Below are 17,459 nucleotides of genomic sequence, written 5' to 3' on the forward strand. Positions count from 1 at the left end.
TTTCTTGCACACCAAACGGGAGTTACCAGTGCGTTTTATCTGTGCTGGAAAACTGCACCTTACTCCGGGGGTGTAAGATGACTATCGTGTCGTAAATGACGTATAATGAACTACATATATGTAGCAGATATTTTTTGCACACAAAACTGGATTAAATCAAATACATTGACAATTACTTTGTTCCTAAAAGCATATTTCTCGATTCATAACAAACATAACGCTGCATTGCAGAGAATATAAAACAAAACAAGAATCTCAAGTTATTGTTTGCCTTCGAAAAGTCATGATGTATATCGACGTAAATTTATCGCCTTTTTATTATGCAAGACTTATTGTAAGAAAACAGTGCTATAAAAAAAGTATTCCGTTTGATTTCATTATTACTATTATTCTGTTCAACACGATTTTTTTCACTAGTTGTAAGTGCAGATGGGAAGGTCATGCTCTCGGGTAGCTGTTTACGCAGAAACTCATCAGTCTCATTACCGCCGAAACAGCAACCATCAAGCCCGATATTCCAATCTGGATCTACAGCCCGTCAAAGAGTCTTACCATTGCACATTTAACGCTAGGACACATTGATTTGGTTTCTACCATTGTTTGTTATGATATGATAGAAGCAAACCAACAAAAATAATATCCAAGCCTTTACTGAATGTCTACAATGTAAATCATTGTTTATAATCAACTATATGTTAATTGAATAATTTACAAGTTGTAATACACAGCCGATGGATTGTAACACTGAAAGCAGCCACCTTCATTACACAGATAGACACAGCTGATTGATGAATAACCACTTTTTAAAAGAGAGTTTATATTGCACTAAATTTTACAGACATTCGTTAAATATATTGTACTAAGAAACATACATTGAAAAACGTTAATGCAGTCAAATAACTCGATAAAATGGAATTGGTATATGCCGTGTCGTCGGAGGTCCTTGATTTTTCGACGCCATTTTTGATTTCATAACGAAGTCCTGTGAGGTCTCAGATGCGAGCGTATACTGTGGATTGTTTACTATGTAGTAAAATTGGTTGTAGTTTTTCAGCAAAATTGTTACTTAAAACAGCTAAATTTCAAATGGAGTACTTACTACTGATAAAAACTCCAGTATGTTACCGTTTCCTATTGTGATTCCATGATGGTAACTATACACGATTTGCATCGAAATACTGAGAAATGAAAATTTCACTTTTTTTACACTGATATTTATGCGGCCAAGAATGTTACTATCTAAATGTGTTATTAATGGCTACATTACTGTATGAACAGTATGTAATGTATTTAGTTACGTTTAAAGCATAATTTGTTTCAACAATGTAAGATATTTGTTTAGCTGTATTTTTAAAACTTTATATGATATACTGAAAAAAGATTGACTGAATAACTTGACAGATAAAGTTATCATAACTGGTGATGCCACCACTGTACAACAGAAGAGTGAAACATTGAAAACTGCTAGATCGACTGTCAACTTTCATCACTTTTACCTTTAATGGACCAGCAGGAAGTTGGCAGTTAGCAGATGCAGCAGTTACAGCAGTTAACTGCTACAACTGTCAGCAGTTACAGCAGTTAACTGCTGAACTGCTGCAACTGCTAACTGCTCACTTCACCCCGATCTTTAATGGTCTGTTAGTTTTTCGATTTCGTAACCCAGAAATTAAGTTAAGGTTTATCTACTTCAGCCATAAATACATTCATTCCGCGGGTGCGGCTTTCTACCGTATGTCAAACAAAATCATACTTATTTTAGTAAACCTGGTGTACGAGAAATGCAGAATTCTCTTTCTTTGAAACTATTATTTTTCCAAACTTTAGGGGTTAAAATACCCCCATCCACCCTAGCTACATTTTCGCAAGTTTTAATAATTAATAAAATTATCAATATATCTGTACTTTTTAATTAGATATCATAAAACAATTGTGTTAAGATTCATACTTTAATGTATTGTCTTGAGAATATATAATATTTTGCAATCAGTTTAGATTATAAACAACGTGCGTACAAATGTAACACATATAAATCAGACGCTGTTTCTCAATAAATCGAGTCAGTTAATGTTCCATTCAGAACAGTTTGGGGTATCAATAGTTTCCTCTTATTGTTAATGTCAAAATAAGCTAACTTGTTGTATAATTTTGATTTTTAGTGAATTAAGTTAATAAAATGTAGCATACGTTATTGTCGCAACTCAAAGTTTTCACCTTGGAGAACTAGCAAGATTGAAAACACACCAACGATCGCATTTGTATTTGAATACAACATGTTTACTGAACATGCACGCATGACCGTAATAAGTTTTGTTGCACTTAATTATGCTACTTTACTGAATTGTAGGACGTCGACAAACTAAAGTAAAACAATGATGTCTTTTTCAGCATCACTGTAAAGATTAGCATTTGTTCGTGGTTTCTGCTTCAGACAAAGTTAAGATATAGATAATTAACTTACAGCTTTGGTACAGTACGTTCGCAGACTGAATACTTTCGACTTTCATCCTAAAGAAACAAAGAACATTAGAATATCTAAGAATCAAACATACGTTACCTAGGTTTTAAATGTCACCTATACAATTTCATATCTTGTATATTATTTTACCTAGCTAATGCATAAATCATGCTTAGTGGCATTGCAAAGCACCTACTCGGTCTTTTTTTATACAGCATTACATACATGAAATGAACATATATTATGAAGCCTACGTTACCAAGATTACCCAGAACGTTATGTAAAACTAAAGCTAGGATAGTGTAAGGGTTTCGTTGTTCTGTGGCGACTTGATTAAAACAAAACAAAAAAGCTCATATTGTTAACGTAGTTTTCAATGGAAATTATTTTACAAAAACAGATGACGACAGATATTTCTTATCCATATGTATGTTTCGCGGCCATTTTGAAAAGACGTTATCTTTATTATGTCAAAAACTATTGGGACTTTATATCAATTAGTGTCTGATTTGGAAACACATACTGACAGAACTTGTATAAAACTTTCTTAAAACATATTCCTGTAGAAAAGACTTTAAATTGCTCTTATTCCTCAAAAGAAGGAACATAATAATTTACGGTACAAAAAAGCGATGTAAGCATGGCATCCTTTTATGCTAAAAATGATGACAAGTTCGAAGTAAAATTGTGTGACCCTGTTTATATACAAATCCAGGCCCATGTATACACTGGAAAATGAATAAATATACATATGGTATGTCATATACTAGATAGATCAATATTTTCTTATTGAATTTGTTTAAACCCTGATTTTTCAAAACTTGAGAAAAAACTATGAAAATCTGACAAATAAAAAAGATGGTGTATTGTGCTTGAATTTTTTTTTTGCTAGACTGATTTGAAAAATATGTACCTCAATTAAGTTTTCATAATAGGAATCTATGGGAAAATCACATTTTTATGTTTTCGCGTAAAAAAATTTTTTTCTTAAATGTAGATGTTATTAAAACTTCTCACCGCTGTAAATTGACATATTATCTTTCATTTCGTTAAATAAAATGTACAGTCCATGTGCTTATTTCTTTTTTTTTTTTTTTTTTTTTTTTTGATATTTGCCCGTGATAAAAGAATTTCAGCGATTATTAGGGTATAACGTCATGTCCGGTTTTATGGTATAGACAGGATACATGTGTGATTAATTTGAAATTGGTATTCAAATTTGGAACGATGAACTGAAGAAAATTATGATAAATGAAATTTATTCACAATTTTTTTTAAATTTTTCCTTCTGTACACATAGTATTATATAACTTATACAAATAATTACGTAAATTCCAAAATAAACAAGATTTATTTTTAGGTTCTGTTTCCTAAAAAAAATCTCGTATAATATACCAACAATAAAGGCAAAGGTAAAAAATGTAAAGGTAAATTTTATTTACCGTCGCTTTGTGAAACAATTAACATAAGCTCTGTAGAGCTTTTGAGCGACCCTATTTTAAGAACAGTTAAAACCAATTATACCTTACCCCCAGCAATTTGCTGGTACCCATTTACAGCTGGGTCGACTGAGGCAATCGTGATAAAATGCCTTGCCCAAGGACACAATGGGAGTAGCCATGATTCGAACCAGGGGCCTTCACCTCCGTAGGAAAGCGTCTTAGGCCTCTCGACCACTGCGTCCACAGTTGTAACAAAAATGCACATTTTTAATCATTCATAACTTTTTTTCAGCGGACATTTTTTTTTCTTTTTAGTGTATCACACACAACAGAACGAAAACACAAAACATCACGAGTATCCGTGATTTTTTCTGAGTTATTTAGATAAAATACTCGGATTTAGACTGATCTTTACACAACATAACTACATAAAATGTTTTAACAAATTGCTTTTCTTTTACATATTTTGATAGCCTATATCGTTAAATATGATTTCCTACATATATATTAACAATGTAGATATAAATTATCACTATAAAATGCGAACATCTTGCAAGAAAAGAAACAGAAAAAAAAACATATACAGCATTTTCATTATTTCCCCGTTTTCTTACCTCAGTTTTCATTAAATCTGCCTTTCCAATAGATATAAACTAGGTTCAAAGTTTATTTCCTGCTTCGATTAACTTGAATAGTCCGGCACTGTCCGCAACTATTAAACTCCATATTTAACCCCGAGTAAAAGATAGGCAACAACAGTAACAGTTATCTGAAATGCACTTAATCTTTAGATAGACAGAATTTTTTTTTTTTTTTTTCAGTTAACGCAAAGGCTGCCGTTTATTCGTAGTTTGATTTACTTTTCTATATGCCGGATCCGGGCTTTATTCTATATTTTACTAATAAATGAAGTTACGCCATCAATGCCGTTTTTCAAAAATATAGAACTATCTAAAGAGAATGTCTGACATGACACACAAACACTGGAACGTATTAATAAAATGAATTTTAAGTTGCAACTTCATATGTGATAATATTTATCTCCTATTTCCAATGAGCCGTCGAAGAAGCGTTCCAAATTGATGCATGTTGTCCTGCATCTTCTTTTCATCGCCAGTAAGTGACGACTTCCAGTCCAGAATTAAACTGACCATCTGTTTCTGGAAATAAGATATTCACAGTCGATATATGTATAAATTTTGACTGTTGGCAAATAAGCTTGAAATTATTATACCGAGATTTTGTTTTTGTTTAATATATAGGCTTAATAATTGACAACCAATCACCTAGAAATTATCTTTCTGCTCCAATACAATTTTCATTAGGGATTGCATAATTTTTCAATAGCATGATAGGTAGGACTATTTGCAAGAGGAACTAAACGGAAACTTAATTTGTATTTCAGAAATTGCGACATCAAGTTTTCATTGCTACAGCTGCGCAGTTTTAGATGAGATATATCAATTTCGTTTTCAATTTAATTCTAGAACTAAAACATTTGGTGTAAAAGCTATAACTGCATTTAATAAATAACTTAACCGAAACTACTAAAGATGCATTTCAAACAATTAATATCGCACATTTTTCTTCTTAACCTCTACGTAAGTGTTGTTTTCCGACACATGGTCTACGGTGATTGAAGCTTCGTGAAGTAGACAGAGATACTTTGAAAGTTGTAAGCCTATTGCAGCAGCGGTTGATACAGGAATACAACCATCTTGGAGAATATCATGTATGCTCCGAACTTCTACAGTAGCAGTAGATGCAATGTTCCTTTTCTTCCTGATAGTTCGGCTTAAATCCTCAAATCGCAGAAGTTCTGTACCAATGTCTGCAATGTAAAGATTTGGTCAATTGTTTCGCATTTTAAGGCTTCTATTTTAATACATGTCATTAATCAGCATAATTACCTAATAATTTCTATGTTTTATTTGGTTGGTAAATTGGCAGTATTTATTGTTTCGAAAAGTTTAATGTTTAGATTTCTTAATAAAAGAACGATGAAACCAGTATGTAAGGATTGCTTTTTACAATTTTCCTACATTCTACTGCTATAGTTAAACAGCATTAAATGATATAATATGCAATGGCACTTTGTACGAAGCTAGTCAGATACTAGAAGCTGCTAAACTGATTTTAACTAACGGAAAACTAATCCTATCATAAAGGAACGAGTAATACCTAAACGTAGTTGCTCAAATTTTACCTCATTGGTTTTGCGGTCAACTGGCTAAATTTTTGAAAATCCTTTCTTTGAACCCTGGTTTTCAGGCACTAAATCTCTTCAAGGCCAAGATATCTAGTGTATTTTCACCATAGGAAAAGGTACAGATTAGGTACCGGTGGGCAACTGGGTCCAGATGTCATAAACTGATTTTTTGTGTCTTCAAAGTTAGACGCATTGAACTATTCATTTGATGTTTACCACAACTTTGATACCACTGATGACATGTAAAATACCTAAGAGTGAAGAATGTTTGAAGAGAGCATAAACTCTAAAGTTTCTGTCAATACATAAGTGGAACATAACAATAGTGTATACCACCTACAAACGCAACACGTCATAAAATTAAGAACATCGGATATATGGTGTACTAATATACCCCAAAAGGCTTGCCCTTTCAGCAACTGTAACCCTTATTTGTATTGGAAATATGTATCATTGGAGAGGATACTATTTACGATATATTCAATATATATATGTTCAACGCTATTTTTCATCTAGATTACTGCTTTTTGTTAGTGCTCTTTAAAGTCTTCCTTGAAAGAGTCTCAGTTGTGCTATAAGCGTTTTGATATTTTCCGTTCACCAGAATTGTGTTTGGTGATGAAATGCCGTGCGCCGTTTACAGTGGAAGTACCATATGATGTAATTTAGTATGACAATACCGTATCTGCATTGTTACAGATGTTTAAACAGATTAAGCCTAACCGAGTCTGCTTTTATTTCTATTATTATCATTTCGCTTAGTTGCATTATGTGCTTCCAAATAATATTTTACAGACTTTAAGGTTACCACGATGGACTGTGTCGAAATATTAGCTTCTCTACTTTAGCATCTGGCATACAATGAATCAAAAGATGTAGTAAGTATTATTACTTCTTTAATTGGAATATCTATGTATTTAGTTTAAATAAATAGAAAACCTTAGTAACTTGAAGTGGGTTCCGTCAATTATTACCATATATTAAAACGAAGGCCCGGCATTAAATGAATAAAGAGATACTGGCATTCCTAAAGGATTTCATGCAAGGAATGGTTTTGTTTTGTTTCTTATCTTTTTACAATAAAATATCCTACGCATTTTTATGTCAGTTCTGTCCTGTTCGTCTGTACTTGGACTGAATTCCTACAATTAAAAGACATAACACTTCATATGAAGAATACAAAAAGTAATATTTCTGTTAAGGAATGATACTTGTAATTAATTGTATGACAGCATCTCGTCTTAAAAAAAGAGTGTTACAAAAACATATCATATGTAGCTACATATTGTTCCTGCATATACGCATCAGCTACTTGCAAAGGTTAATTTGCCGGTTTCTACTAATTAGTACTAATAAACAGCTAACTGGAACGAAGGAAGTATTAATGTCGAACGTGAGGTACATACTATTTTGATGGATTTCCATGGATATTTTGTAAGTGTCCGGATTGTTGTAAGCTTGACTAATCATATACAATATTTGCAATATTTAAAGTACTTTGTTCTATAACATGACATGAAAAGACTTATAGATAATTTACTTGTTTTCCAATTATTGCAGTGAGTGTGTACAAAACAGGATTCAATGCCGAGTTGAGAGGTAAAATGAAGATTGCTGTCCATGCGTAAACATCGCCAGGAATAGGATGTCCACCCAGTGCCATAAGTCCTGTTAAAGCAGCGTGTTTTAAAGACACACCAATGACAATGATTATTAAACAATCTGCTGCTTGACTCTAATTTTCTTACTGTTTTAACAGATAATGGTATGATAAACAAATAATGATAAATATATGGTCAACAATTTACATAGTAACAAGTTTTCTAATTGTGTACATCATGTTTTCCCCATGAATGATTTAAATGTGGGAGCAGGGTTAAACGGTCTCACAATGCCCTTTTATTTTGTATATGATAGGCCGTATAACCCACTCTTCAAAAAAAAAAAACGAATTTATCAATTAATTCTCTTACCCATTACTCCTATTGGAAACCAACACAAGAAATCAGTTGTTGCAACGAGAATGAGATTCCTTGCTACTTTCAAATCCGTTCTCCTTGCCCTCTGCGTTTTTCTTATACTACTGTTTGCTTTTCGTAGCTCCATGAATATGGATAATTGACCAACAGCCACAAGTACGAATGTACAGAAATTCAAGCCAACAAAAATAATGACAGAATACATCCAGCCAGGCGGTTTATCTCTCGTCAAAGGAAGTGCAATGCATACACCAGTTCTAGAGTAGAATTTGTTCTTGAAATAGTCGGTAAATATGACAGGAACCAAAGCCAAAGCACAGGCGACAGTCCATGAGACAACACAGCAGACGTATGCTTTCTTCGGTCCCAGTCTAACGTTACCAAACGGGTACTTAATGACTAGCAGCCTGTCTAGTGTTATTAGGCAAACAAAGAGAACACTCGCTTCGGATGATACTGTTGACAAAACTCCTGCGCTCACACACCAATAACTATTTCTCCACTGCTCATCGTTGGATATATAACTACAAAGCAAAATCGGAAGGTTAGATATTAACAGATAAGAATATGCAATGTTCGCAAGATGTTTCGAGTTTCAAATGCATTTACTGTATTGTTCAAACTAAAAAAATGTCAATCAAAGTCTTTATAATAAAACATTAAGCTATTACCATGTATCTTTTAAGTAATACAATAAAATATGTACATGTAGAACTGTCTGTGACTTACTCCTGACGATATAACGAATCCACCACGGCTATTATAATCAGGTAAACTCCCATAAGAAAGTCGGCACCAGCCAAGTTCGTAACAAATATACCATAACCTATCTTGAGTCGTTCTCTGTCATAAACTAAACGATATACAATCGCTCCTAAATTTCCGACCAATGCGAATATTCCTACAAGCCACAAAGTCGCCTGAAGAGCTGGGTGTCTTATTAGGTCTCCACACGAGGAAAATTCATTCTGTTTTGGGTAACACTCACTTTCATTGACGTAGCATGGGCGTACACAGCAAAATTTGTATGCAGGTGTACGAAGTTCTTGCAGTGATTCAACACCGTAAAATATAAGCTTATGAAAAGTTAAAATTCTATTCCCTTCCATGTTTATTTTCTGTACTGATGTATTATTAAAAGCATAATCTTCTATCTCTTCAATTCCGTTGTTTGAAATATCGATTGTTTTCATGTTTAGGTCAGAAAAGGTGTAGGCGGAAATTCGTTTTAAACTTGTTCCAACTATTTGTAAATTTTTAAGGCGTTTAAGTGTACGGAACGCTGTCGGAAATATCTTCCGTAAGTATATGTTGCCGTTCAGATTGAGATCGCGAAGATGTATCAAATCTTGGAATACATTACCTGTTATTTTTGTTATTTCATTATACCCAATATCTAATGATACAAGGTTGTACAAAGAACTGAAAGCCTTGTTATCGATACGTCCAATTTGACAGGCTGACAGATTTAATCTGATCATGAACGGAAAACGAAGATTTTCTGAAGTTAATATATCCTTTAAGTCAGGATTCATGCTGAGATCCGCACTTCTAGTTTTTGTTGACATATCCATAGCGTCGGTGTGTACAAGGTTAGCTGCACGACAGTTAACAGAATAACTATTACAAGTACAATTATGAAGACAAGTATAGCCACACAGCCGTTCGTCATCTCCACTTGTACAATGAGCTGTTCCGTCACAAACCTGTTCTACAGGTATGCACTGTTTACTTGTCGAACATCTATACCCTCCAGAACACGGTACGGTAGATGCTTCTGCAAAAATATAAACACTTGCTTTATGTTCTCAAATGCTGCTGAATAGCCTGAAAATTTAGAATTATACATATATACAACTATCACAAATGTCACTTAAATGTAATGGTTTGGTTAATTTTATACCCTCTGCACATTGAAACCATGTAATAATTGTCAAAGTCATTTATCACGCTGAACTAAATATTGTACACATTTCCTAGTAATACGTTACATTAGAAACTAATATAAAAATAACTTGACTGTCAATATCAATGAAGAAAGAACTTTTAAAAATATTAGCAGGGTGTTGATATTTAAGAGATAAAATACTGATACTGTAGTATATCATTCATTCACGCACCTACATGCGAGTGTTTGGATAGGTGAACAGACACACGAACAATGCTAAAATATACAATTCAGCTTTAAACTCTTATAAGATAATGTGAAAATTAAATTTTGTTTTGTTTCAAACTACGTATATGGAGTATATAGATAATTTTCGCATTTTGTTTCTTCTAAGACCTCACCTTCACATATTTCAGGAAACCGCCTATACCCAATCGAAAATAATGCTTCCCATTTTGCTATGTGAATGTCCTTCACAAACCGGTAACTTTCGCGGCCCTTAGACTCTTCACTTTTCAGAACACGATATATAACAAATGTAGACTGGGAAACATTTGAAAACATGAGTTCCGCAACGGAAGATGAATCTACACTGTCTTCAATGAAGACAAAGCCGATCAACTTTCGATCTGAAAATCTCAGGCTTTGAAGTAAATTTCTTGCCATTGAGTTATATTTGCAGACAGATGCTCTGTGTTTCTTTCCTTGGAGTGAAAATATACGTTCTTCTTTGATTTTCATAAGTTTGTGCTTTAAAGGAAACTTCTTTAAAGGAGTTTTTGTTTTGTAGTACAACATCCGAATAATGCTGCCAGGGGTATATAACTGTTCTGCCAAGTTTACCGCTGCGAGTTTGCTCACCCTACCAGTTTGGTTTCTCGTATCCTCAATAAGTATAACGATTTCTTTGCTAGAGTCAGAACAGGCTAAAATGTAAAACGCATCAAATTATACAAAAGACAAATATTTTACAATGTTCCTTGGTATTTCTTTATTTAGGTATGTAGATTATATATAATTATTATTTTCTATAAGGATAAAGATAATTATTTGATATGATAACCATGTGAAAAACATAATATTATATTCATAATGAATGTCATAGCATAAACATCGGTCATAATATGTGTAACTTGTCTGTACCTTAACCTTTAACCTGCTGGCGGCAAGTGATTCTAACTTTGCGACCAGTGCAAACCAAGATCAGCTTGCACGTCCGTGTTCAGTAAACACCCTTCGAATAATAAGTGGTATTGTCCAAACTGAATGATGAACCAGTTCATTTTAGAAATATAGCAGGGTAAAGGGTAATTAAATGACTAAAAATCGTCTTATTGTTCAAACTTTGAAAATGACACAGTCCTGGAAGTTTACCTAAATTCTGTCGCGATATACCTTTAACGTGAATCCATGAGTCAAACTAAAATATATCCACAGACTAATCCTTTACATAATATATATATTTATCTTGCCTCCTACAAGTTTCTTGCATTTCTATTGGTCAATAGACGTCACGTGGAGACAGGATATATTCCATATCCTGCTAGTACATTTCAGATATGAATTTTGATTTAAAAAAAAATGGCTGCCGCTTTGTTAATTTACAAAATATTAGATTATGGCATGTAAATAAAGAGTAGTCGGCAAGATAAAATCGTTACACAGCTTGTTGGTGACAGGATACGGGATATACGCTGTCTCGAAAATCCATATCAGGCTCGAGCTTCGCTCTCGCCTGATATGGATTTCCTCGAAAGCGTATATCCCGTATCCTGTCACCAACAAGCAGTGTAACTAATAATACCCACAAAAAAACAAATATTTATTATTATGAATTATTAATATGTGCATTCAAATTGGACAATTCCGTCCCCTACGCTTTGAATATTAGAAAAAAATCAAATAATATTATACTGCAGGTCCATATATATTGATATCAGCTGGTGGACTTTGTATATCATACATGCTACTTACAAAACAACAAAAATCCGTTCACCAGTATTACTGATTTGGTAAGGGTTTCCTTAGCATTACTGATGATTTGCAAGACTGTGTGCGAAAGTACGATTTACTCACTGCAGTTTTGCTCGTCCTCGCCTCCAGGACAATGTTTAGTCTCATCACAAATAAATCGCCGTAGAATACAGTAACTGCCCGGACATTTTACTGTGTTTTTCGGACATACAAATGAACCTAAAATATATGAGAGAGGAAGTCATTTGAAGATTTTCTATCTTTAGCACTGTCGGCATATAAAAGAAGTCAAACAGGACTTTTTGGAAAAAAAACGGAGAGAGGTCTGTGTTATGATGCTACTCTGACCAATTCTGGTGTGATATCGAAGAATATTTCCGGAGGAGATGTTCAATATTGACACCAGATGATGTACGACCGACGCCGGACCATCAACCTAAACTAACGCATTAAATGTATATACATGTACGTAACTACTGAAAACTTTCCATGGTGGCAAATGCAAGCCAAAACTTTTGACTAATATGCACAGACATTGTTTTAAAAACTTATGGCCATATATCTTCTAAACGATCCAAATAAAATTCTATTGGTTGTAAGGCTACACTGTCCCGGCTGGAAGCTTGAAGTTCGCTTTTATGCAATTAAAACATACAATGTATTCTAAATTGTTTATGCTACACTATTATTCTAGTAGTGATGAAAGTATATTTGCTTTTTAAAACTAAATTCTGCAATTCTATTTGTTTGTGTATCTAGAGACTAGAGGAAATTTTAACGACTTTTATCAATTCTGTACGGCAATATATCTCAGTCACTTCCTAGTTTTCTGCTAACGAAGCAAAACATTCCATTAGCAATTTAACCAATCGTTTGAATTAGAAAGAAATGGCCTTTTTACAAAAGATAAAAGATAAACTCACCACAATTTTGCAAATGACTGCCAGACCGGCATCCTTTCATGTATCCATATTCATCAATGTCATATACACATAGAAGAGAACCTGGCACGCGGTTCTTTTCTTTTTCACAATAAATAGTATTTTCTGTCACATTACTGCTGCAATCTAAAATAAAATATTTGTTGACAGAAACTGATCCCTGTATATCGCAGGAGTGTAATATAATTTGAGGGATTCTTGTTTTCTGTTGACAGAAACTGACGTATATCTTGCTTGTGAAATCAAAAGTAAGGGCTATTTGTTTTCTTTACTAATCAAAAATAAGCGATATTTGTTTTCTGTTAACGGAAACTGATCCCTGTATATCTTACTGGTGTAATAAAAAGTAAGGGTGATTTGGTTTTTTTTACTAATCTAAATTAAGGGATATTTGTTTTCTATTGACGGAAACCGCTGCCTGTATATTGCGTTAGTGTAATCAAAAATAAGGAACATTTGTTTCTGTTGACGGAAACTGATCCCTGTAAATATCTAAACATTTCATTTTTTTAGTTCAAAATGCATGTAGACTCAATGTTTACTATATTAAAGTATTGTTAGGTTATTGCCATATGATGACACTACATGTATTTACATTAACTTGTATTAATATGCCGCTGTTATACGTTGAAATAAATGGTACGCCACGACCATTTTCTATGAGTGTTAACACCGCAACGAAACAGTTAAATTAACGTTACAGTAAATAAATTATTTCTACAACAGTTTAAAGAATACACAAAGGTGTTCATCACTGCTTTGTAAAATATAACTAATTTTGATATGGTACTGAAGCCAGTCAAAAATGTTTGTATTTCATAACGTTACATAAAGCGAACAATTTACGCCCTTATTGTGTTGAACCAAGTTTCAAACATATTACAAAAGTATATGCCGATATGCTTTAATGTCTAAACTATTGAAATATCAACGGTGTTTGATTCCGTTTTGTATTAACATATAATAACGGTGAATTTGAAAACATGCTTTCCTTACTAATTTTGCACCTGAAAATGGTATTTTTCATCCTTCATTAGTATATTGAGTACGATTGTTTGAAATAGGCTCCACAGACACTGTGACGTCATGCGAGGTTTTCACGTTCCAATCAATATGTTACGCGACATGGTGAGTCCACCCACAGTCTCTGTGAGGCAGGAGAATATTTTTATGTTTCGTACTGAAACTGTTTAACGAGGCTGGAAGATGGATTTCCAGTCCAGATCACTTTGATTTTTAGAACGTCCTAACCTCTCAATGTTGAACAATGTCCAAGGAGGTAATAAATTCACGAAGGTAAAACAGATTGTAAAGTCTACGATCCTTATAGGATCATTGACAATACAATAAAACTGCTTCGGTGTTTCAACTGTTAAGATAGGGCCTCCGTGGCCGAGTAGTTAAGGTCGCTGACTTCAAATTACTTGCCCATCACCGATATGTGTTCGAGCCTCATTCGGGTCGTTGATTTCTTCATGTGAGCCATCCAGATGGCTTACGGAAGGTCGGTGTTTCTACCCTGGTGCCCGCTCGTGTAGAAATAATACATGAAGGGGCACCTGGGGTCTTCCTCCACCACCAAAGCTGGAAAGTCGTCATATGACTTATAACTGTGTCGATGCGACGTTAAACGCAACAACAATAACAAAGATATTACACAAACATACATTTGTACATCTTCTGGAATACACTTACAACTTAGCTCATCATACCAAGGGCGTAAAGTCGAATACATATATTCTTTTTATTTCAAGTAATCAAAACCAAACATTTTGACTGGGCTCGCTTCCATATCAGAAGTCAATGTATTACTGATAAAAAGGTGATAAATACTTTTATATTGTATAACTTTTGTTAAAATTACCAATTTGTAGCATACACTTTTTCTCGTTGTGAATTAGAAAAAAGCACCTTCGTGCTATCTTTATAAAAATATTTGAAATATGTTGTTTACTTATTGTTACTAGAATGTGATACATTTAGTTTACAAACTTAATTGTTACTAAAATGTGAGACATTTAGTTTACATACTTAATTGTTACTAAAATGTGAAACATTTAGTTTACAAACTTAATTGTTACTAAAATTTGAGATATTTAGTTTACATACTTAATTGTTACAAATACGTTTACTTACTGCGTTTACCTTGGGGAACTCATGTGCAATATTGTGCAGATTACCGGATGAAAACATTTTCATTGCTGTGAAAGGACTATAATTCAAATTAATTTACGTTTGCTTATTCAGTTAAACTGATTGACAAATTTTCAACCAGACTTTTTAACGAATAAACCATTTACCAAGAGTGCACGTGAGTGTCCCAGGTGTAATCACATTTGGCATTTTTTCTGTCTCTATCCCACGCCTCATTTGTTGCAACGGATCATCTAAATATGACATTGTGTTGTTGTTTCCATCGCATGTTTCACTGTTATACAATTCATATGTAAGCAGCTCTGGAGAGTATCTAAAATGGTAAGCAGAACTAAGGAGTATCTAGCACCGGATCTAGTATCTATAATGGTCAGCAGAACTGGGAAATATCTATAATGGTCAGCAGAACTGGGAAATATCTATAATGGTCAGCAGAACTTGGAAATATCTATAATGGTAAGCAGAACTGGGAAATATCTATAATGGTAAGCAGAACTTGAAAATATCTATAATGGTAAGCAGAACTTGGAAATATCTATAATGGTTAGCAGAACTGGGAAATATCTATAAAGGTCAGCAGAACTGGGAAATATCTATAATGGTAAGCAGAACTGGGAAATATCTATAATGGTAAGCAGAACTTGGAAATATCTATAATGGTTAGCAGAACTGGGAAATATCTATAAAGGTCAGCAGAACTGGGAAATATCTATAATGGTAAGCAGAACTGGAAAATATCTATAATGGTCAGCAGTACTTGGAAATATCTATAATGGTTAGCAGAACTGGGAAATATCTATAATGGTCAGCAGAACTGGGAAATATCTATAATGATAAGGAGAACTGGGAAATATCTATAATGGTCAGCAGAACTTGGAAATATTTATAATGGTCAGCAGAACTGGGAAATATCTATAATCGTCAGCATAACTGGGAAATATCTATAATTGTCAGCAGAACTGGGAAATATCTATAAAGGTCAGCAGAACTGGGAAATATCTATAATGGTAAGCAGAACTGGAAAATATCTATAATGGTCAGCAGTACTTGGAAATATCTATAATGGTTAGCAGAACTGGGAAATATCTATAATGGTCAGCAGAACTTGGAAATATTTATAATGGTCAGCAGAACTGGGAAATATCTATAATCGTCAGCATAACTGGGAAATATCTATAATTGTCAGCAGAACTGGGAAATATCTATAATGGTTAGCAGAACTGGGAAAGATTAATAATGTGTTGTTTTGTTTGACAAAGATTGACATACTTGTTTCAAAATGTACTCTTAATGTGAAATCATATAGCAAGATATATCAATTTTGAAACGTGAATTTCAATAACACTGGAATTAGCAAAAGGTTCAAAGTAAAAGGACATTTGTATTTTAGTTTAAATATTTCATTATTGTCAAGCAATTGTATTTTATATTTTAAATTGAAATATACTTACATTTTATAATCTGCGCTTTGAGATAAACTAAGTTTATTATGTTAAGTTGTAATTATATAACCACATGTTTATTGTCATTAAAAAAAGCTGCCAGCAAACTGCCACTATTGGAGTACTGCTTTTGATAAAATATGAAATATGGCCGACAAAGTGTGGTATTTAATTTCTGTTAAGACAAAAGATTATTAATCTAGGGTTTTGTCATTCGTTTAAAATGAGCTTTTCTTCTCCGACAGTCTTTCATTTGGGACTTTCAATACAATATGTACATGTTGTGGTTGCTCTTTTGTTATGATTGCATCAATCAGAGTAAAAACGACATGAATACATGGCATACTATTTGCCACTCTACTGAAAGTGATCTTCGCATGTGAACTTTTTTATTCGTCCATTTAGAAGCTTATACTTTGTTATTTTCAATATAAAGTAGCAATTTACGCAACAGAGCTGTAACGGATTTTGCGAATCAAACGGAAGTATGTGTTACCTATATGTCCAGTCCAGACAGCGACAATAATTATGTAAAACATCACTACTGTTATACTGAAGCAAACTAAGTGAAGCTTCAATAGGTAACTTGCACGTGCTGCGTATCTGCAAAATTTAAAAGAAATCACTAGGTTGAAAATATTTTAGGATGCGTAAATCAAATTTTTATGATTATGTGACAAGTTTTGTTTCGTAAATGTGTTTCTTGACTTGTTGTGTTTGTGATATGAAACAAATATGTGCTCCAGTCACAAAAGGCCTTTCTGTAAATAAAAATTTCAGCAATAAGGTAAAAATGTCTGTAATATCTGACAATAAATTGACATTGGTAGTATTTACTTTTTGTCACGAGTGCAGAGGATGGGCCAAATGATACATAATAATAATATCACATGTTTCGTCCACAACCATAATTATTGCATCTCTTTGAAATTCCAAATATTCTGTACATTCTCACCACATTCTCGCAAGAGT

General features: G+C 33.4%; 1 protein-coding gene across 4 annotated transcripts in view; it reads right to left on the reverse strand.

Moving 5' to 3' along the window:
• Nucleotides 1–3,700: 3,700 nt before the first annotated feature.
• Nucleotides 3,701–17,459, reverse strand: part of LOC123531432 (uncharacterized) — a 38,952-nt gene continuing 25,193 nt past the window's right edge. For 2 of the 4 annotated variants that reach the window (XM_053517514.1, XM_053517516.1), the window contains exons 16-26: nucleotides 16,984–17,090; nucleotides 15,192–15,358; nucleotides 12,874–13,017; nucleotides 12,053–12,169; nucleotides 10,378–10,902; nucleotides 8,818–9,865; nucleotides 8,083–8,612; nucleotides 7,650–7,777; nucleotides 7,203–7,251; nucleotides 5,481–5,731; nucleotides 3,701–5,060 (exon numbers count right to left, since the gene is read on the reverse strand). In XM_053517514.1, coding sequence (XP_053373489.1) covers nucleotides 4,938–5,060; nucleotides 5,481–5,731; nucleotides 7,203–7,251; nucleotides 7,650–7,777; nucleotides 8,083–8,612; nucleotides 8,818–9,865; nucleotides 10,378–10,902; nucleotides 12,053–12,169; nucleotides 12,874–13,017; nucleotides 15,192–15,358; nucleotides 16,984–17,090 — 3,189 coding nt within the window. In that variant the 3' untranslated portion in view covers nucleotides 3,701–4,937. Of the gene's footprint in view, nucleotides 5,061–5,480; nucleotides 5,732–6,106; nucleotides 6,361–7,202; nucleotides 7,252–7,649; nucleotides 7,778–8,082; nucleotides 8,613–8,817; nucleotides 9,866–10,377; nucleotides 10,903–12,052; nucleotides 12,170–12,873; nucleotides 13,018–15,191; nucleotides 15,359–16,983; nucleotides 17,091–17,459 lie in introns of those variants that run through there. The other 2 variants (XM_053517515.1, XR_008366066.1) reach the window with 2 other exon arrangements.

The sequence above is a fragment of the Mercenaria mercenaria genome, chromosome 11, assembly GCF_021730395.1.
Source record: "Mercenaria mercenaria strain notata chromosome 11, MADL_Memer_1, whole genome shotgun sequence".
In the NCBI taxonomy this organism is placed as follows: Eukaryota; Metazoa; Mollusca; class Bivalvia; order Venerida; family Veneridae; genus Mercenaria; species Mercenaria mercenaria.